This window comes from Anser brachyrhynchus (genome assembly GCF_964034855.1).
Source record: "Anser brachyrhynchus genome assembly, chromosome: 2".
Taxonomy (NCBI): domain Eukaryota; kingdom Metazoa; phylum Chordata; class Aves; order Anseriformes; family Anatidae; genus Anser; species Anser brachyrhynchus.
Genome location: NC_137695.1, coordinates 71,494,560 through 71,518,219, shown reverse-complemented (window position 1 = coordinate 71,518,219; position 23,660 = coordinate 71,494,560). Strand labels below are relative to the sequence as shown.

Sequence of the window (23,660 nt, the reverse complement as noted above, 5' to 3'; positions counted from 1 at the left end):
CAGTATTCGCTTAATGTAGGATGACTGATGAAAGGAAAAAGGTTAAAAGACAAGTTTCCCATACCAGGTTCACCTACGTTTCAGAATGTGTCCCATCTGATGACCTGGCAGTGACAATTTCAGCGTTCCCCAAATGTACTAGAAAACCCGGCAGTTGAACTAGTGTAACCTACCATTCAGTCTTTGTTGGCATTTGTGGAGGACAGTGAATAAAAATAATCTTTTCTGAACTTAATTCATACGAGATTTTAGATTCTTCATGCCAAACTACATTTCATGTGTGTCCCAAGGACATTAGCAGGTTTGAAACCAAAAAGGCAAACTCAATTTGAATGCCACCACTTCTTAAACTACAGACATGCTTTTACCTATCAGTACGTTGATCCAAACTTACCCTTCTACACTTAGATGCAAACTACCCCTAGCTCAGAACCTCTGCAGCAGTGTCCATGCAAACATGCCCTATCAGCCATACATCAGGATGACTACTTTTGAAACTAAATATAAGTTACTCACTCAAGCACTCTGCTGCAAAGCTCTCTACATACAACGCAAATGTACTTAATCTGTCGTGCTAAAGAAAGCATTGATGGTTTTGTCTTCTGAATTACTTTACCCTTCACAAAGAGATTGATTACACATCCTTGCTTTAATCTGATTTGATTTACTAACCACTGTAATTTTGTTCCTTAGACAATTGTCTTAGTCCAAAAAAAAAAAAAAGAGGGAGAGACTTAATTACTTTTAACATTTGCAAACAGTCAACAGAATGGCTGCTACACCAGCATCAAAAAAAAAAAATAAATTCATTTTGTATTCTCATAAAACAGCTAGCCTTGATGTTAGAGTATAGACATCTTAGTTTTGTATTACACTGGATTACATTTTGTATTACAAATTTATTTTATTAAAAAAAAAAAGATTTTCTCAGTAAGAAGAGGTTACAAACTACAAAAATAGAAATTTCAATTGTGACACTGGGTAGGATGGCATCACGCTTCATAATAGTGTTAATTCACCTGTTTGGCTGCCATTTTTGTCTCATAAAAGTTCAAAGAGGTGAAATAAAAACTATCAATCTACCATTAATAGCTTTCAAATAACAGCACCTTACTTGAAATACAGAGAAATAAAGTATTTTAGGATACTTAAGCTGAAGTGCTATGTGAGGGACCAAGGAGTTGGAATGGAGAACAATGAAGGCTGGAGGAAAGGAGTACAGTTGAACTTGAATTGCTCAAATGAAAGGAACTTCACTATCTGCATCAAGATTTGAGTGTTTAAATTGGTCCTTAAGTTTCCTAGGACTGAGATCCTGGTGAATTTTTTATTCACCCTTTTCTCACCATACTTGCTAAAAGGAGAGTTGGTATCATCAGGTATATAAATATCCTTTTCTTACTCCTTCCACAGATTAAAGATGCTAGTCATGCTCCTTTTCCACTTTTTCAATTGACCTGTTGTTCTTTCCTAAAGCATGCATTTATCTTCCTAATCTCATTTTCAACTTAAGCAAATGGTGTATCTGACTCTATGTAAAATCCCACTTAATTCTACAGCATTTCAAATAACAATTTGTTTAGTCAACAGTTCCTTCTACGAGTAGTACTGTAAAATTCAGCCCTATACAAGAAGCTATTAAAATAATTAATTTTATATAATATTTGAGTATAACAACATAAGTGAATTTTATCTTAATTGTTGTACATATATGTATGTTTACTTGAAAAACTGCATTTCACCTATAAGGCCTAAATTAAAAAGACAAGAAAATTACAAAACACAAATAGCTGCTTCCCTGCTTTTCTGTTTCCCTATCATGTCACACTGTGTAGATCCAGTCACACTGGCTCTTCTTAAACTGCCTCAGCTATTAAGTCTCTCTTCACTGTTCATTAGACAAGGTTTTTAATTCTCAATTTGTCTTTGGTATAGCCCATAAAACATGGTCAGACTGACACAAACAATGTGGTCAGCATCCTGCCAGCTTTCTGTCTCAGCAGACATTCTCTTCCAGTTTACTGCTATTTGGATCTAATGGGAACAGAAATAAAAGAGAGCAAGGTGGATGGTAAAGGGCTATCTACTGAGACAGACAGTATTGTAAAATTTGGAATACCATGCTTTAATTCCTGCTGTAACCATTCTTTGGGAGCCTGGGCAAATAATTTAGGTCTCAATGCACCAAAGTCCTCAAGTTTATGCTTAAATTTAAATAGAAATTGCCTGCCTCATTTTTACCTCAATACCTTAAGGGCAGGCATGGGGTGAAATGCACAGCTAAAAGCAGGTGTCTCGATCTCCAAGAGCTCGCTGCTACTTCTGTAGAGCAGTGGTAGCACCAGCGCTTCTCCCTGTCCTTTGCCTTGCTTGTGCAGCAGGGAATAGAGAAACAGTCCCAGCCCTGACAAGCCCCTTGCAAGACAAATGTGCAAGTATTGCCACACTCACAAAAATGTTAACAATAATAAAATTAGATGTTTGAAAAGACTCTTTTTTTTCCCAAACCCATAAAGCATAACATACATGTGGTAAAGGTATTTTCCTGTCATTTTAATGGGTTAGTTTTTCAGTATTACTTTACAGCATATGACTTTGCATATCAATTTTTTCTCTTCTTCCCCCTTGAGCATACATACAAATCATTTAAAAGCAATTTACAACATGTCAAACTGCTTAAGGAGACTCTTAAAAAAAAAGTATGAAGTTAACCACTGGCATGATTTATTATTGAAGTTCCACTGTTATAACCTGACAATTAAGAAATATTGATAAATGTAAACACATTATTGATGTCAATTAAAAAGCACAAGATTGATTAACCTCCCAGAGGTATACTGGCACAGGCAGTTAGAGAGTAATCACCCTCAGCAAGTATTCACTACTGACAAATGTGCACAGAAATTAGACTGCTGTGAGACAAAAAGTACTTTCAATTAAAATTAAGATCATTTGAACACATAACCAAAGCATCGGGTCAACAACAAAATAACACCACCAGAAATACAAGCAAGATATGTACTAATATGAAAGGCTAGGTGATTAGGTCACATAATGCTCTCATTAATCATACACTGATGAAAATATGGTTAAAAATTACTGAACGAACTGCTCAGCAAGTGAATTATACTCATGAAAGAGAAAGAAAGGCTATGAACGTATTATTTAGCCACTACACTGCAATATTTATAACTGCCCTGCTGAGGGACAAGACTTTGCTTACAGGATAAACATCAGATCCCTGTTTCAAAGTATATATTTACGTACATCCTAGAGGTGACCAAACTATAATGGTGAACTTGAAACTCTACTTAGCAATGGTTCAATTTCTGCAGAGCAAACAGTCTAGGAAGGATGTTCAGGTAGTACATACTTTAGAGGGGGGAAGCATACACCTGGCATACCCCAGAAAGGAAAAAAATAACAGGAATCAGTCAGTTTGTAATTTAAACCTGCCTGGAAGAATTTGGCCTCCTTTTTTTCCTTTATTCTTTTTACTTGCTTACAGAATTAATGTACTGGCATAATGCCTGTCACCACAGTGAAGGGCACTGCAGCTATAGCTTTTAATGACAAGAGGAAAAAAAAACCACCAAAAAAACCCCCCAACACCAAACATGCTCACCTCAGAAAGCAGAGCTAAAGACAGCAGCAATGCACCAGTACCAAGGAGACTGCGTAAACAGTAATTAAACTCCTCACTACACTCTTGTCTAGACTTCACTTAAAACTTCCAAGGGCTGGACCAGACATACTGATATCAAAGTCTGGCCACTTTCTTCCCGAAAGTTCGACCTCCATCACAATTTCATGGATCAGACATTGTTCCCTTCAAATATAAGCAGCTACAAAGGCATTAGACAGGATCTGAATTAATGCAAAAAACGTAAAATTGAAACATAACACATCCATGATAAAGCTTTTTTATTTGAAAGAGCTTTGTGTGAAGGCCACACACGTGTTTATGTTTATTGCCAAAATAAAGTGAGATCACTCTGAACCTACGTGGCTGCAAAATTCAGTCAAATGGTACTTGTGACAGATACTATGTTGGGTGCTGAACTAAAACACCGGGGTATTCAACAGACCCCCAACAGGATCACTGGTATATGAAGACACAACAGACACAAAGGACAACTGCTGATTATTATTATTTTTTAAATGTTAACTATTTTTTTTCCCAGATTTTCATTAAATTATAGTTAACATTGGTAGGATTTATAAACGGGTTTCATTTTGATGAGCAATTTTAAAATACAAAAACAACTGGCAGCTTAGCTACTGGGACAACGGAATAGTTTCAGGGACAAAAGCAACAGAAGCATGAGGATAACAAAATGGGTCGGCAGAAAGGGCAATTGAAGACAGGTTTGTGAAGCAAATAGGACAAATAGAGTTTTTTTTAAAGCCTGGTGTTATGCTGAGAATGAAGATGAGAAACTGTTTAGACTGAACAAATCATCTATGGAAGAAGCAAATTAAGGTATCCAATTTAAAGTGGCAGGGGAAGATTTTACATACTGTATTTTCAACTTGCTGTGCGGGGACTTGTGTTCATCTGAGAAGTCAGGAAAGAATGCAAGTAGCTCAAATAGAAACTAAAATGCTGCTTCTTCCCTTGAAAAGCTATAAAGAGAAAACCTGTAATTCTAATATGCTGAGAGACTGATGACTGAGCATGTTGGGAGAAAATGTCATTACAAAAACATAAAAACCCAACATTGTGCCCAGGTTTACAAGATCAAGTGACTTGTAGGTCAATGGGATCATCAATATCACCCTAAATTGCAGACTGAAGCTCAAGGGCAGCAGAACACAGTCCTGGGGATCTGAGGCACCAAATTTGCCAGAACCTGTACTGTACTTGCTTAGTTCTGATGCCATTGAACGTGGCGCTGCCTCTTCAATAAACAGTACAAAACTGGGAATAAAAGTTTTCTCAGCAAGGAACGAGAAATAAAAGAATAAATTAATAAGCAGCAAAATCTGTGGGAGAACAAAATTAATATCACTGCTGTAATAAAAGCACTGTTCTCTCTTTTTTTTTTTTTTGTCTCCCCCAGAAGTCCTCAAAACAGCAATCCCTTTCATTTCCTCGGGGTCTATCTCTACTTAAAACTGGTTTACCCCCATTATACCACCATAGATCAGCAGAAAGATCTATCATCTGAAATGAACGCAAGTTACAGTTCACATGCAAGGCGTTTACAAGGTAGTATGTTTCATAAATAACACACCAAATACGGCCACACATCTCTTTCCTATTCAGTAAAAAAGAGAGCTTCCACAGACATTCTCTGCAGCAGACTGGCACCTCCAGGAAACCACGCAGCAAGAAAGAGAAAGTAAGTTGCTCTGAGCTGAGTGTACTTTCACAGAATCACAGAATTGTAGGAGTTGGAAGGGACCTCCAGAGATCATCAGGTCCAACCCCCCTGCCAAAGCAGGTTCCCTAGAGCAGGTTGCCCAGGTAGGCGTCCAGACGGGCCTTGAATATCTCCAGAGAAGGAGACTCCACAACCTCCCTGGGCAGCCTGTTCCAGTGCTCCGTCACCCTCACTGTGAAGAAGTTCTTTCGCATGTCGGTGCAGAACTTCCTGTGATCCATTTTGTGGCCACTGGTTTCACTGCTATAAAGTCATCTTCACAGGCTCCCTGGGCTGGCACCAGTGCAAATCAGAATGGCAGACCCAGCAACACCACAGTCATGTTATGAACATGGCAGAAGTCACCTAAGTTTGGGTGGCTCAAAGGGGTGGCATTTATTTCTACCTTCCCCCTCGGCAACGTTCTGTATTTATATTAAGACACACGGGTACTTGCTATTATTTGCCTTGTTTGGAAGAGGCCCACTTGAAGTTTTGTAGCAACAGCCATCCTTGCGAACTGTATTCATTTACGTACCAGACAGAAGCCCTAAGACTTGAACACAGGAAAGCAGAAAGTGTGAAGAGACGAGTAGTACATGAACACATCTCCCTGAAAACGAGATTTTTTTCTCCACGTGTCTGAGGCTTTCTTCAGCACATGCTGGCTCAGTTGGTGCTGCTGCTTCTTTCAAGAAGCTCCAACCAGCCAGGCCGGAGCAGCTTGCTCTTTTCCACAGGGAAGCTTACACCTAGCACTGATCTGATCAGACGCAACACACTGCCAAGCCAAATTGCTCATTAAAAGAGTCAGTCCTCCTCCTGTCCTTCAGACAGCCCTCCTCTATGTGTAACACCAGATGCTCAGAGCTCTGGATGCCTTACATAACTACTTATTATTTATGATAAGGCCCCAACCTCTCTGGATTAGCCACTAAATATAATGGAAATAATAGAAGCTCTTTAAAATACTTTATCTGTCATACAAGCAGCTGTTAACACTCAGGTCTTTTTTTTTTTCTTCTCTCCTTTTTAAAAAAAGGTTGCTGTGTATGTCAAATGCTGTATTGTATGGCAAGCACTCCTGTTATGGCTCTTAGAGCAGGGACACTCTCAGAGCTTCAGGCTAACTCCCAACTGCCCCTGCCTGCAGCCTAACGGTTACTTTCAATGCAGGGCCTACTTCAGTATTTAATATTGCAGGCAGAAGCTGCCACTTGCAATTTAGTCAGTGGGGCAAACAACAGCAAACCATTTGTGAAAATACAGTCTTGTTCTCCATCAGGAGAGTTAAATGAAAGCCTGGAGAGTAACACTGCTCTGGAGACTCACACAGGTGTAACCTGGAGAGCAACACCACCTGAAGACGATGAGATGTCTGCTGTACTTCCTGCACATTCAGTTGCTAGAAATTAAGCTTGTATGACAGCTCTGGGCTTGTGGCATCTGTTACAGTACTGCTTATCTCCAAAACTACCCCCCATGCCAAGATGAAAAAGCTATTTGGAAAGGTTGGCTGAAGGAGATCTCACTTCTACCATGTCCTGTGAAGGGCCAAGTTCTGATTCACCCATGCTTCAGTTCAAATTTACCAAACCTTTTTCAAGTGACTCCTATTTCAGTTTTCTCCTTGTTCCTTCTCACGTTTTTTCCCCCCCAAAACCCTATGTATAATTACTGGACATAAGATGTATTTACACTCATACTGGAATACAAAAGTAGTGTAGCTCTGAATTTTATGCTTCCCCATTTCAATTTTAATTTCAGTCTCATTAGTACCATTTATTAAAAGCTAGCTATCATCCATCCCTATATCTCCCTCACTTGCATCTACATCTCCTTCCAAGTAAAGAGCACTGAAACTTAGCGTATGTTAAAGATTTCTGGTTTTCTTCAGAGCACATTCTTCTATGTAGGTTACAGTGATAAAAGAAATACACAAACTTATATTTCTTGAGTTATGTTTTCAAATTGTCTAGAGAGTAAGTGCAACTTGAATAAATCAAATAGGATCTAAATGACTAGGGGGAAGTGTAAAAAAAAAAATCACCACTTCAAGAACTTTGAAATCAGAACCAAAACCAGCCTACAGAACAACCCCCCTAATGCCGCCTCTCTTCCAAGTCAGCTAATTCAAATTCAGTATTTGGCTTTGTCAAAAAAAATCCAGCATAATTTTAGAAAATGCACATAGGGAGCCAATCAAGTGAGAACTCATCTGCCAAACCAATTAAAAACTGACTACTGGTATTACAACAGACTAGGAGATGCAAGAAAAGTGAAAAAGCTTAATTCCAACCATTTTCATTGTAGCTAAATTCTAGGTGGCACTGCCAGTTTTTACAAGTGTATGGATGCTTGTAAAACCTCCAAAAACTAATTCTATACAGTGATTTGATTGAACTATTTTAATAGGATCATGAGCCATTGTTTGATCATGCTGTTCACCTCCTGCTCTTCTTCTGCAAGTGAGGCATTTTAAAAATCTTCCCTGCTTCTACCCTTGCTTTAACAAAGTAAATTCTTGAGAGGTAGCAATAGTTCTCTCTGTGTAATTTTGGCTTTATCCTGGTTTGAAAGTATAGGTGTGCAACTGTAATAGCTATAAATATGACACTTCCAAGGAAACAGTGCTTAGATAGGAACTGAGAGTCAACAAACTTTAGTACAAAAGTAGGTATTTGCCATTGAGAATCTGAAAATTAAGAAGAAATATATATATGTTTTCAAGGAACTTTTAAAGAAAAACTGTAAATTAATCTGATTTTAAAACTCCCTTCCAGTGACAAACTTGTTATAAGGAAACCATCTTAGAGCTCCAACGTAACAGGCAGCCAGCAGGAAAAAATAAGTGACTTGCCAACATCGTACACATTGGTGAACAGCAATGTGGGTGCCGCACACTGTACTCACACGGTTCGAAAAGCTTTTCCAGCTATTCCTTCATCTTTACCTCTAAACTGCTGCTAATGTAATCACGTTATAAAGTATTTCACAACTTTCTTACATATACAGAAAACAAAGATGGAGATGATTTGTAGCCTGCAATTAGAACTACTAGTAAGAATTTTCTGCTTCTAAGAAGAAGAACCTTCTAAGAATAAGAACCTTCTGCTATGGGCATCCAGCCTGTACGGGCATTCATCCAGTGCTGTGCTGTATTGGACACAGGCATCTTCAGGTACACATAATTATTTCTTAAAAGTTGGAATTGACTATCTCAAAGACCTTCCCAATGTCCCAGCTGTGCAAATTAGTACCGGTCTCCTGAATGCTTAATGGTGTGCTTTCAATCCAGAAATACATACACTATGGTAATTAACTACTTTACCTGCTATTCCTGAAAATCAATCACAGGATTACTAGAACTGAACTTTAAAAAACAATGGGAGTGTTTGCTGATAAAGCTAGAAAGTGTGAGCAATAAAAATCAATGCAGGTGCAGTAAACAAAGTACTTCTATCCATTCTTACCGTAACCATAATAGAAATTATTTGTCCTGCTAATACTGTTTTGATCAACTGAAATATGATTGCTTATGCTGTGGCTATATTATTATCAGTTCATATTAAGCGCTGTATTAGTACATTCTCAGTATAATTTCCACTTCCATTCAATAGTTACTTTAATCTATGATATTGCTAAAATGAGATAATGCCAATAAATGGCTCAAGAAGATGCAGTACTTGGCTATGCACACCTGCGCTGGCAACATGGCTTGTTAAAAAACATTTTTCAAAAGAACTGTTCAGCTGTCCTTATTTCAAACAAATTTCAAAACAAATCCATACCAATCATATTTACTAGAGGTGGAAAATATGGAGAAACACAAGAATATGAGACCAAAAATCTCATATTAATTGTAATACAGACTTTTACCAAAGCATAGTCATGAAGCATTTCATTAAAATACTCTTAAAGTTATGTTAATAAAAGAAGACTGCAAGCATAATAACATACTTACAACATGCTGCAAACATGAAAAATACTGCATGTACTCAATATTTATTATCAGTGCCTTTTTAATAGTTTTCATACGTCAAAACCTCATTCCTTCACTCTTTTTCATATCTGAAGGGAACCGCAAAGAGCAGGAAAGCCTGAAGGAGAACAACACAAGTTTATGACGAATTTTGTCCATCTCTGCTCTTAGAACACGCCTATGACCAGCCAGATACAAAGGAAGCAGATCTTCATGTCTTGACCGTCTAACACTTCACAACATCTCTTGTCTCCCTGCTGAAGATTTGTGTAAAGCATGATTCACATTGGTTTGGATTAGTTAAAGGGACAAACAAAGGCTGTGGAATGACAAATATGTTACACTGAAAAGTACTGCAGCTATGTGATCTCAAAAATGGTACAATTGATATGCAAGCCTTCAGAGCTGGCAGGGAGTCCCAGCATAACCCTTCTTAGCTAGACAAGATGACCAGTGGCTTCCATTGGCAATCTAAACTGAGGAAAAAGTATTGTGTAGGAAGGCAGAAGAATGAAATGCCCTATATATTAAAACAGACGTTTAATCAGAGCACACAGGTCTAATACAGCTTTAGAATTTCACTTTATATTTTCAAACCAACTTGAGATACAGTATGCCACAAAGAAAACTAACAAATACTTTAAAACACACAGTATTACCATATCTTCATAATGGCTTATATAAACCTCGAATCTCAACAACAGCAGTAACATTTCAGGGCTAATTCTCTTACCACTCATATAGCGATGGAAATTCACAAACAACATCATACTGCATGGCCAGAACTGGCTGTTGTAATCATCTTCTTTCTTAAGGACCTCAAAGAATTCTCCTGAAAACTTTTCAAAACTTTCTACTTCAAACTACCTTGTGACAATGCATTTCTCACTGCCCTTCTTGAAAGGGAAGATGCTATAAATTGTGCTGTTTACACAGTGAACACACACACACACACACACACAAATCTTCAGAAACTGTTGAGAAAAGAATCAGAATCGTTCCTTTCTTTAGCAATCCTATTTTTAAATCAAAACCAATAACAAGCAGAGGAGGGCTAAGTTGAAGATGAATGTTCCTCTATGCTTTTCAGCTTTATAAAGCTACTTTTATAACACTCAAGCAAATTGTACAGTGACTGACATGAACAAAATGACAGTAATCTGTCACCATTTCACATTTCCCACTAGGCTGATTCAAATACTTATTTATGAACCTTACACTTCAATGGTCACTTTGATGACTAAACCATAAATTAGAATGTAAAGTGAATATAAATTTGATTTTAGAGTAACAATAAATTGTCAGCGAAGTGGGATGTTATTTAATTTCTATCGACACACTATGAAAAAGTCAGCAACACCAAGATGTGCTACATCATAATAAACCCCAAACTTAGCAAAAAATGCACGCTAGAACTCATGTTTGTTTCCATGCTTCCGCCTTTAAAAATAAAAACACTTAATATGATGCTGGTTAGTTTTAAATATAAGCTCTTAATAATGTCAGATGACTTCATTACTTGCATTTTCAATTAAACAAAGAGCAAGAATGATTTTTTCCCTACAGAGCATGATAAAATTTGACTGCAAACACATTAATATAAATTTAGACTCTAAGGTTTATTATAGTTCTAGGGAAAAGCTTACTTTTAAGACAGAGGGCTGTTATTTTTCCAGTATTTACCTCTTTCTTTACTACTGAACTGGAGATGACACTGACACCTAATAGAAATTCTGCAAATAACAGTTCTCCATTTACTAGAAAAACTTTTCTAGGGGGTGGTGGTGGGTGAGGGAATGACTCAGCAAAAATAAATCCGTGTTACCAAAGCATCGGGAAGTCTTCCAGGAACTCATGTCTCAAAAAAATATCTTGGCAAACTCATTTTCTTTTATCAGATCTTTTTTTTGTTAAATGTTCCACTGCCTATTATATTATTATTTTGAATCCCACAAATACATGCATAATAGAAACACGCCTTTCCAAAACTGCATGCAGCATGATTATGCTTTGAAATTGGAAAACTTCTGTGTGATACATATGAAACAAATCCATGAAAATTGCACTTTTTTAGCAGTGTTAAAACGGGGAAGTAGTGTCAGAATCTCTTTTATATTCCTTACTTTTCAAGTACATTTTTCCTAAAATCCTTACATGGAATGATACTAAAATGTGATCCAATTTAAAAACTACTTCAGCAGATGTATTTTGCATGTGGGAGAAACCCCTTAATTGTTGAGAGTTAAGGCAACAACAATCAAAACCTTGTGGCCTTAGCAGTAACAGGTTATTCTGCATCATTCTGGTTATGTCCTAGTGACAAAGATACCCTTCAAAGAACAAACACAGAGAAAGACAGGCACTCAATGTTGTTTGCTTGACAAAAGTTTATAACATATTTAATGTGTTTGTAATATAAACATATTACAATTGATCAAACTCTAGAGTTTTAAACGTGTGTTAAAATAAAACATACGCAAGGAGATTATCATATTCAGAAAATTCAAGTGGAACTTTAATAAAAGGGAACTAGAATCCTACATGTCCTTTCTGTTTCTGAATATCTTCCTGGCTGAAAAATAAACACCTACTTATAAAACACTTTAAAGCAAGAATTATGTATGACATTATTGAATGGAATGTGGCTTTCCATGACTTCTCTCAATCTTGATTTGAAAAAGATTTATTTATAAAATTGGCCATTACTATAAAGTAGCAAAATGAAAAAAAAAAAAGTAGCAGAAAATTAAAATGGTTCTACTGATAATGAAAAAAGGCATAACAAAAGACTCAAGAGATGATGCACATCATAGAGGGGAAAAGGTCCCCCCATCAAGACTCTCGTTTTAGAGAACTGGTATCTTTTTTTAGCGTCTACAGTAACAAGGTGATCTCTGTGTTCACAGGACTCATCGAAAAGAGAGAAGTTTCATTTTAAAATCTGTCCTGGACCTATTATGGGTTAGATGAATCAAAAGAACCATGTTTTCTCAAAGAAAAAAGACTGAAAGCTTTTATTTTAGGAAGACTTATTCAGCAAACTGCCCTTTTGAGAGTCAAATTCTACCTGTATGAAGTTGGGGTATCCCAAACATTAACGTACTATCAACCACGGTCATCATTTCAGCGCCCCAGTTAGGTATCAATATTTCCCACCTATTCCAAGTGCTTTGATACCTTAATATTGAATTCTTTTCAGAAAGAGGAAGCACTTGTTATTAAAAAAGGTCGCACCAAATAAGTCCTACTTAAATTTATTTATGGTTTAAAATATCTTAGTACCACTTCAGTCATCTATTTCACAGCAAAATAGTTATTATGATAGCCTCATTAATGCTTTTCTGAGTTACCAAAGATATGTTTACATTTTTACTCACATCCATCACAGATCAATTTTCTGACGTGATTACTTTTTCTATATTACAATCCAGAACAGATTTTTTGTAGTGTTTTATTTTAACCACAAATTGTTACTTTTTTTGATGCAGATTTCTGCAAGTGGCAGAACTGGACCCTGTGCATTCTTATCTTTTGCCACCTTTCTTCTTCATTATTTTCTCCAGTCTCTAATACTTATCTGCATAACAGACCTGCATATATTGCCTCTCCAAGAAAGACTTCAATAACAAGAGCTGAAAAATGCTACTTGTTACATACAGGTATGAGAAAAGAGAAACAAACAAACAGAAAAAAACTTTGGCATTTAAATAAATACACTTGCACTGAGTCAATCCAATCATAATTGCTTCCTTGAGAAACGTTTTTTAAATACCAGATTAGCAACTGTTTGGGTTAAAAAAAAAGATAGCAAAGCTATGGGAGCACAAAACATCACCTGGTCCTGAAAGAAGAAATTCTAAAGAAATAATTTAACTTACACCATAATTTTAATACTTTATTGTTGAATCAGAGGGCCCAGCTTCTTGCTGAAGTAAGAATAGCTAAGTGACCTGCTGGTTGTAAAAAGAAACAGCCATTGGAGGACCAGGTGCTTAAGGAATATTCATTCGGTATTTAATAGAAATACTGCTGAGCTCTGACCAGTATCAGTAAGTGCAGACTTGGCAAGGATACACAGCTGAGGCATTACAAGTGCCCTTAGAGAGTTCAGGACTAGAAGCTTTCTTTGTTTAGGTTTCCAATGGTCACTGCAGATAGAGTGTGGGTATATACAAGAAGTAAAAAAACATCTGAAGTTTCATGAAGTATAGTTCGTATCTAAATATGGTACCCACTAGAAGGAACAGAGATGTTACAAATGCTACTGAGCCCACATCAGAGAGAAATATTGCCAGTGACTCAACTTTTTCTGAAGAAAAACTTAACACCTTGCTTGGACACACATTTAGCCAGCTTTTCATTAATTTACTTTAGGATTTTCTTGTTCTGCTATTGTTCTAGCAATGTATCCGCAGCTGGAGAAATACAACCACAGAAAACAAGACTATTTGCAGTGGTTGCCACTGCCACTCTTCCAAAACTGTGATGGAAGGAAGAAAGAACGAGGAAAGGAAATCTAATATACATGAGGTAGAGGAAACAAATTCAAGGGAAAATGAGGGCAGTGCAGAGAAACAGTGAAGAGACACATAGAGGTAGTAAAATAAACAGCAGAAATGGTAACAGAAGATCATATGAACTTTTGATAGCAAGGCCTTTTCAGGTTGCTGAAACGAGCATCCCTAAATCCCCTGTTACAACCATGATGGATAAATGAATGTTTACCATCTTCTCAAACTCATACATATAAAAACTACTGTTCATCCAGAGATATTTTGAGCAAGGATTTAGTTTTTCCATCTGTAATGGCATAAGCCAGTAGACTGATGAATATACAACTCTTAGCTAAAATAAGAAAAATAAACATACCTGCCGATGAATAATCTCTAGGTTTGCTTTTGCTTTATTCACTAGTTCTTCTATTTTTTCAGAATCCGTTATATTCTTGTTTTCTCTGAAGGCATCTCTTATCCTTCTGATGGCATATGTTCTAAACATAAACAATAAAAAGACAGGTTCATAAATGTGCCACAGTTTATGACATTTCAATATTCTTTAAAACATACTTTTTTAAAAAATAAATCTACACACACAATTCACTTGCCTAGTTTTTTTTCTCTCTTTTTTTTAATGTATATATTTATTTTTATTCAGGGTCTTGTCTTGCCTGAGTTGAAACACTAACCAGATTTTTTAAATTAAAAAAGTCATTTTACTTAAAGTTGTTGTAGGAAAACTTCATACTTCACGTATCACTCAAGTCCTTAAGCTAGCTCTGCTTGTTATTACTGTAAACATACTGTTGGATTCCCATTCTGGATACTGCAAAGCTCAAGAACATTAAAAAAAACCACAAAAAACATCAAAAAAAACCCACAACAAAACCCAACCAACTCCCAAACAAATGTGTGTCAGCGTGATTATTTTTATTCCTAGTATTCTAGAGGTCACTGGTCTCAATGCTAACAATAAACACATTATACATAAGAACTAGTTCTGATCTTCCACTGGAAGACTAATGGATCAGCCATACCAAAAAGGGCTCTTTCTGTCACCCACTTCTTCTGACAAAGCATATTTCACCTTTCAGTCCAACACCTTATCCATTTCCCCACTCATAAACAGTAATAAGTAGGATCTCTGCAGTCATCTCTGAAACTTTCCCCTTTCTTTCAAAGCCAATAAGAACCTTTATGCAGTCTGCAATGCATTGCTTAATAAAAAATAGGGCCCAGTTCAATATTAAAATAAAACTCTCAGACTGAGCAGTACATGCTTTTATTACACACTCGTTAGGAGGATGGAAGGAGAAAACGGCAGTACACTGATCCTGCTCAACTATCTTGATAATGTTCTACTTCTCTATCATCACATCAGTGCCAGTTTTACTGCAGAAGGTAAAACCTCACGTGTGGCTCTGGAAGGAAAGGATGCTGCAAACACCACAAATAGTACAGTATTTCAACAGCTGTTTCCAATCTTGCATAAAAGTGAAACACAAGACACAAAATTGTCTGAAATGGGATCATGAACCTACCCAACTATGCTGAAAAGTGAAAATAGTGGTACAGGGGACAGAGGAGGGGAGAGGAAGAATATGAGGGACCCCCAGCCAGCGTCACTCCACACCATTAGATGGTGCTATCCAGCTCCTAATGCAGGATCCACCAGCCAAGAGGCCTTATTTTCTCTTTGAGCTCATAAATAATACATTTCAATCACAGGAATCGGGATGGTTATGGAGTCCCACCCTGCTGCGACACACCGGCAGATGGTGTGCACTTTTAATTAGGGCCTGTTCACCTATAATGTGACACTGGGGTGTGCGAGTGAGCGAGCGTGTGTTTGTATGTGTGAAGTTAATAGAATGTATTAAATATGGAAGCTCATTCTCGTCTGCAGCTGGTGTCCTAGCAAGATTTGAAGGGGAAGCTGCTTTCTTCTAGGAAAAAACAAAAAAAAACCACAACAACCACAACCCCAAATAATTAAGATAGACTGTAATTTTGTTGCTTGACAATGAATGGATTTCAAATCATCGCATATATATATGTAGGATTAAATTGTGCAGAAACATGTTTTCTGCAACAAAGAAAGGGTTGCCAAAAGATACACAGTCCTAATATAAATTTTTTTAGCTTAAAGAAAAACAACAAAAAATGAACAATAAAATGGTAAGTATCCATTATTGGGTACAAGTCTTCCAAAATGCAATACAAATGAGTACACTACCTAAAAAAAAAAAAAAAAGGGCCTAAAGCAAATTCTTGTTCAGTATAACACCTACAGACTGTTTTTTCTGGTTTGTACATATGGTGCATTAATTGTTCCGTTTTCTCTTTCCTCCTCTCATTACACCCAACAGTTACTCAGAAAGAAAAAATATGTACTTAAAAACTGGTTAACTGGTTTGATGTTTTCTATCTGTAGTCAGAAAGTATGTTGCAGTTTTTTCCTCTTACAGTTTCTTTAAAACTTTATAAACATTAATACCCAAATGAAGCTATTTTACATAGGCTTAAAAGCACAACCTTAATTCTACGGCTAAATCATTGTATCTCCAGTATATTCTAAACACGTGCCAAAGAACAGCTCTGTATCGTGGCACTACACTAAGGTTACACTGAGATTCAAATTACTGCTTAAGGAAGAGCTGAACTCAGAGCTCAAACGTGATACTACACTTGGCTGTAAAGCATCCTTTCCTCTCCAATGAGGGGTGCCAGGAGAACAACTCCAGCTTTCCAACACTCAAAAGTCTTTGAACATTATGTAAGAAGTCAAGATATAAACAAATTTGCTTTGTTTGTTCATTAAACAAAACAAAACAACAACGACAAAACTACAGAAACTAAACAAATAAACCACACACCTTTTTATAGGCTCAAGTTGGGAGCAATCTCAGTTCCACATCTTAACACTCTCTACACTTCAAGAGCTGAGTGAGCACCAAAATCTAGTACTAACATATGGCTGCAAGCCCATGAGCTCTTTTGAAATAGAGCAGCATGTGCAGCAACATGCTGTAAGGACACACATGGTATGAAAAGAACCTGTTCGTTTAGACACATAATCTGTTTTTGGTATAAGAACTACTCCAAAAATCTTCGGGGTGATGAAGAGAGACTCATCAGCTGACCAACTGCCCTTATGTTGGGTATTTTCAGTTCAATAAGCATAAACACCAAAAATCAATTGTGTACCATTTGAAGGTGCAGCTTGAAATGTCAGTGGTAAAGAATATGTAGCTATCTTCACAAATCCTTACAAAATCAACCTAAAAGGAGTACTGTCTGAAGACAGAAAAAGAGATGAAAAGTGCATTGGCAAGTTGAGTGGTTGCTGTAACTCCCAGATGGGCATTTACCCGAACTGACACAAAGGAACCGAGGGCATACCACAGTGCAACCAGTTTCACCCGATGTGAGAAAACAAGAGATGCTGCATTTCTGCCACCCTCCCCACCAGGCAGAAACCCTTCGTCTGCCACGTCCTTCCTCAGACCAGCACGGCCAGCCTGGTACCTGACCCTGTGGTGAGCCAGTCCAGCTTGGTGCACTGACAGAAGTCCTACCTACAGAGGGAGAACCACTTATTTGTCATTTTTTTCCCACGCCAGTGAGCTCAGTTGGCTCTGTATGGCACTGGACAAGCACTGAGGAGGAGGAAACGAAGCAGTACTGATTTAGATGGGTGCAGCACATGACAGATGCCACTCCAAGAGAAGCTGAGCAAGGCGGGTAAGTTAAGTTTATATCTCTGGGAAAGTTCTGAAAAACGCAAGAATTCTCATTAAGAAACATCATTACAAATGAAATTTGTAATGCATTTCTCAATCTACTATTTTTCTCACTATTCTTTGGAATGTGATACGCTTTTTGTGATTCTTACTCATGTGCATCCATTACACAATTAACTCCCAATTAAATCAAAAGTATGTAATCAATGGGTAACAGATTCAGTGCAATGGCTTCAGATCAAAGCCGCTGCAGGTGGACAACTACACAAGGTAACAGATGTTCCTAAGTCCAAAATAAAAGGAGTGGTTGGGGCTTAATGCAAGAGCAAGGCCAAATCATTAAGACAAACTCAAAGGGAATGGGGACTAGCTGCTAATGTTAAGAGACAACAATGGCCTCAAATAATAGTAAAAACCACAGAGGTATGGTTAAAAAAGTATTTTTCCTAATACTCAGTCATTTAGCTCTACCTTCCGAGAGTCCATCTTTCTCTTTCCCTGAAGCACAATCGAAAGCCTAACATGAGTCCTCATAAAAATGAAGCCTACAAGAAGAGAATGAAGTCACAACATAGGTACTTCAGAAAATAATTTCTGCTTGGGGGGTTCAGATATTTTTTTATTTCAAAAATGTTTGCTTATCTGATGTCTGACTAGAAAATAAAATAAAAAATTAAATATATGTCTCCTTTTAAGTGTTCACTCTTGCATCTTTGTGCTCTGCTAAAGTGGAGTGTAAGAAAAAAAAAAGCTGAAACACTGTGCAGGCATACTTGCTTCGTACTATGAAGCATTATAGCTTCAAAATAAACCCGGCCAAATACTGTTTGTCTCAGCATCACTTCGCATCTACCAGTATCACAACATGCTAAAGGTTTAAGTCATCTTTCAAAGACAGCTTTACAAACATGTTGATACTTCTTCTTTGTGACTGTGAACAAATACAATCTATTAATGGATCAAATCGCAGTTACAGGCAACGTACAGTTAAACATAATGGCTTTATAAATTGTTCATCATTGAGCATTTATGCAAATACAGAAGAGGAGGATTGTGATACACAACCTGTGCACACAAGACAGACATTGCAAGGGAAGCGTCTGTTGGGTTAGAAGATTCAAAACTTTAAAAAAAAGGTATAAGCTAATAAGGAAAAATGCGTTTTTATTTAAGTTGTATTTAATCAATTAAGGTGAGAGATCAATACTTAATCTCCGGGAAGCCCACTGTAGTTAATAATTCTAAAATAAAGTATATGATGCTTTTACTTGAGTAGGCAATGTGCAGAAGTGAGATACTGATATACAATATAAAAATATACCAAGTGAGGGACCCTTCTTGTAAAGGTAGTTGTTTCCTTTCGCTAACTATATTTTCTTACCACCTCTCCTTCCAATCTATTGGATTGGAACATCTATTAATTTAAGGCAACAATAACATGTATTCTCAGAACTTCCCATTGTTACTAATAAAATGTGCACCAAAATTGATTGGCCTAACTGAATTTTCAGAATTACATATAATTTAAAAATTGAAAGATTTTAGAATTAAAAAAAAATGCAGAAAATTAGTACCTTAAACTTTTATTACTATTAGTGAGGATGTCTCCATTACAGTATTAGTTCCGAGGGAAGGATTATTTCCATACATCCATATATATAGATATAGAAATATATACGTATAATGTATCTATCTGCATTTTCTGTAAAGGTCTCATTAAAAGTCACCAATAAAAGTCATGCAAAAGCTGCATGCAATTACCTCTTAATAACAAAAAAGAAACATTTGATGACAGAAGTGTGTTTGAGACTGAGAGGCAAGACAACTCAACTTGGCCCAATAAAGAGAATAAATTCTTCCCTAAGCCTTTATATTCCATAAAGAAGTAGTTGTGACTTGCCTAATTAAATGCAGGAACAAGAGCACGGTGTGGATGCAATGTTTTTAATCAGCAAGGTGTTCCTCAAACTCCATCTCTAGACTTTTTTCAGCACTGCCACCTCAGGTGGCACAGTAAGAAAAACACCTGCCTGTTCTGTCAAATAAAAGCAAAGCCTGGAATCAGGACTTGCTTGGGGGAAGCAAAGGGGCAGTAGCTGGAAGGTGGGATTGGAGGACAAGAAAATAAACAGAAAAAAAATCCTTTGGTTAAAGAGCTAGAAAACTTAGTACAAAAAAAATAAATCTTTCTAGCATAGACTGTTGATTAATCTGATATTATTTCCTTTAATTTTTGAATTGATCAGAAATCGTGATTTGTTTCCTAGACAAAGTTTTCCCCCCAAAATGTAGAGTGAAACCTACAAGCTGTTACTTGGTTTCTCTGCTCATATACAAAATATGAATTGCAATCGAATTGCCAAGAAATATGTCAGGAAAAGAACAGCACTAGCTACACTTTATGAGAGAAGATTACCCAAAAAGAACAGAGGAAGGGGATAAAAATAAGGAAACTATGCCCTTCTGGCCTAGGGGGAATGGTATAGTGAATCATTATAGGGAATAATAATAGAAAAGCTACTATTTACTCTTTCTGCCTACTACAAAATTAAGTTCAGCATTTCAGCAACCTATTTTTCAAAGGTTGAGGTATGGAACAGACATAGACGACAAGGCATTTGCTGATGAACATTAGAAAATACATTTGAGACTTGGTGACTGTGACTGAGTACATATGACATCCTATATAATCAGATATAAAGATTTGCTAACAACTTACTTCTAAAGCAGATCTTGTTATTTTGTGTCCCCTATCTCAGAACTCCTTCTAATAAAAGCTCCAACCTTTTCAGTGCAAGCTGCCCTTGATGAGAAAGACAAAAAACTTGTAATATACATGTCCAGTTCAAAAATTTCTTTTTCTTTAATTAATCTAAAAACTAAAAATGCCTCCACATTTTTCCATATAGACTTACAGCTCTTTTTGGGAAAAAGCATTTATTTCTTCCAACTATCCTTGCAGAAGTTAGTGCTTGTAATCATTTCAGCAATCACAACACGGATTACTACCCAATTGGCAGGATCACAGAGTCATTCAGATCAGAAAGGAGCTAGGGAGGCCTCTAGTCCCGCCTCGGGCTGAAAGCAGGGTCAGTAATGGGATCAAGCCAGGTTACTCAGTGCTTCACCCAGTCCCGTCTTGAAAACCAGGAGGGTGACTGGACCGCCTCTCTGTGCAACCTGCATGCTTGCTTTAATGTCCTTGTGTGGAAAAGCTTTTCCTTAAGCCAGTTAAACCTGGCTCCCTCAGCCTCTCCTCACTGGGGCTGCTGCTTCTGCTCCCAAACATCTTGGTGGCTTCTGCTGAATTTACTTTAGGTTATTGATATCTTTCCTGGGGGTGGCAAGACTGGATGCAGTATTCCAGATGTGGTCTAACAAGCACTGAGTAGAGTGGGATGACCACCTCCCTCAGTTTGCTGGCTGTGCAACTGCTGATACAGCCATGGGTGGTCTTGGCCTTCCTTGCTGCCAGAGCACACTGCTGGCTCGTGCCCAGTTTGCTGGGATCCTCAGCCCCTTTTCAGCTCCTTCCCAGGTAAGGGACATCACACTTGTCCTCACTGAGTTTCATGAAGTTGCTGTTGGCCTATTCCTTCAGCCTTCCTAGGTTACCCTGGATGGCAGTGCTACTCGACTGCGTTAACTGGTTTCCCAATTTAGCATCATCTGCAAGCTATATGAGAATGCACTGCTACTTCCTCTGGGTGTAAAGATGTGAAACAGGATGAGTCCCAGGGTTGACCTCTGAATCAACATATTTACTACCAGCCTCCTGCAGAGCATATACCATTAACTACCACCCTATAAGCCCCAGCACTCAACAAGTCTTAAATGGTGTGCTTGTCCACCTGTCCAGACCCTAATATCCTAGCTTATACACAAGAATATTATGGGAGACAGCGTTGAAAAGCCTTCCTAAAGTAGAGATAAATGACATCCACTGCTCTCCCCTTGTTCTCAAATTCAGATATTTTATCACAGGACACAATGGAGTTGGTCAGGTGTGATTTACCCTCAGTGCTCAAACATCTTCATGTCCCCAGAATACTACCAGTGCTGTTCACAGAAAGCTACGGCTATTTCTGCAGTTCTTTGAAACATACATTTTTGTTGCCATACTTCTAAAAATAAAAAGTTATTGGGTTAATTCTAAGCGTAAAGAATTTCTGCAGAAGGGAGTGCTTTTCATAAGGTCAGGGTTAAAAGAAAAAAGGAAAGATGCCCAAATGAAAGAGTTCTTTTAGTCTTAATTGGAGTTGTAACTGCAGTGTTATATTGCAGAAGAGGTTAAAAAAGGGGGGTTACCAGTGAAGGACCCCATCAAACAAGTTGTTCAGTTAACGAGGCACCAGGCAAGGATGTGCTGCAGGAACCAGAAACAGAATTTGCCACAGATGAAAAGTGTCCCGATGGCCTCAAATGACAAACAGCTCTCTGCTACGCTTTCACTGCCCAAGACCCTGGCAACTGCTCACCAGGACACCAGGGTAGCTTTGCAGTTCAATTACCAGGCGGGGAATGCCTTGAAACCACAAGTTCAAATCCTGACAAGATGGATTTCTCTCTTCTTCCTTTTGAGGCAGATGTATACCATTCCATTTGTTGTGCTACTATTTCTGAACAGCTCTTAATAAAGGTCTAGCCTGCTGTGAATCACCATTACAAATTCCATTATATTTTCCCAGAAATACTACAGTTTTAGTTCAATGCTGTCATCAAAATTTCTCTCTTCACCACTGGCCAGGGATTGCCTTTCATTCTATGAAGTCGTTCAGTCTCTGACACAGGTACCCTGAAGACAGCCAGCCATGCTGCAGGTCTTGGCAACACAAACTGTTCATTTAGAAACCAACTGGGTGCTGAGCAGCCTTGCCGGCTAGAAACATTTCCCACTTGTCAGTACAAAACAAATTGCCTTTTATGAAGTAGTAGTGCTTTTTTTTCCTTTCCCTTCCCCCCCCCCCCCCCCTTTTTTTCCCCCCGATTAAGAAGCAAGGCATAAAGCCCTGGTATACTCCAACTTCTTGGACTGCAAGGGGTTTGGCCTGGATTGAGACTTTGGCCAGTGACCCCTCCTACTTTTCCAGGTTGCCCAGTGTCTCATCCAAACTAGCCTAGAGCACTTCTAGGGATGGGGCATCCACAGCTTATCTGGGCAACCTGTGCTAGTGCCTCACTGCTCTCAGAGTGAAGAATTTCTTCCTTATATCTAATCTAAATCTATCCTCTTTTAGTTTAAGACCATTCCCCCTTGCCCTATCATTATCTACCCAAGTAAAGAGTCCTTCTCTATCCTTTCCAAAAGCCCACTTTAAGTATTAAAAGGCTGCAATGAGGTCTCCCCAGAACCTTCTCTTCTTCAGGCTGAACAGCCCCAGCTCTCTCAGCCTTTCTTCACAGGAGAGGTGCTCCAGCTTTCCGATCATCTTCATGGCCCTCATCTGGACTTGCTTTTAACAACTTGTAGTGGGTTTATGTGGCAAGGTTTTGGTAGCAGGGGGCCATAGGGGTGGCTTCTGTGAGAAGGATCTAGAAGCTGCCCCATGATTCGTAAGGGACCCACTGCTGACCAGAGCCAAGCCAATAAGTAATGTTGTTTGCGCCTCTGTGAGAGCATATTTAAGACAGGGAAAAAAATGCTGGGCCACACAGCAGCTGAGAGAGTGAGGAACAGCCTTGCAGGCGCCAAGGTCAGTGAAGAAGGAGGGGGAGAGGTGCTCCAGGCACCGGAGCAGAGGTCCCCTGCGGCCTGTGGTGAGGACCATGGTGAAGCAGGCTGTCCCCCTGCAGCCCATGGAGTACCACGGTGGAGCAGGGTTCCATGCTGCAGCCCGTGGAGGAGACCACGGTGGAGCAGGTGGACTTGCACCGACGGAGGTTGCAGCCCGTGGAGGACCCCCGCTGGAGCAGATTCTGGGCTGGACCTGTAGCCCGTGGAGAGGAGACTACGCAGGAGGAGGTGACCTGGCAGGAGCTGCTGCCCGTGGGGGATCCAGGCTGGAGCAGTTTGCTCCTGAGGGATGGACCCTGTGGTACGGACCCATTTCTGGAGCAGTTCTTGAAGAGCTGC

At 38.4% G+C, this 23,660-nt stretch overlaps 1 protein-coding gene across 1 annotated transcript in view; it reads right to left on the bottom strand.

The window, feature by feature from the left end:
* LYRM4 (LYR motif containing 4) overlaps positions 1–23,660 on the bottom strand; it is a 91,339-nt gene that overhangs the window by 50,965 nt on the left and 16,714 nt on the right. The window contains exon 2 of the mRNA XM_080581835.1: positions 14,218–14,338. Within this exon, the coding sequence (XP_080437961.1) occupies positions 14,218–14,338 (121 nt within the window). The remainder of the gene's footprint in view (positions 1–14,217; positions 14,339–23,660) is intronic.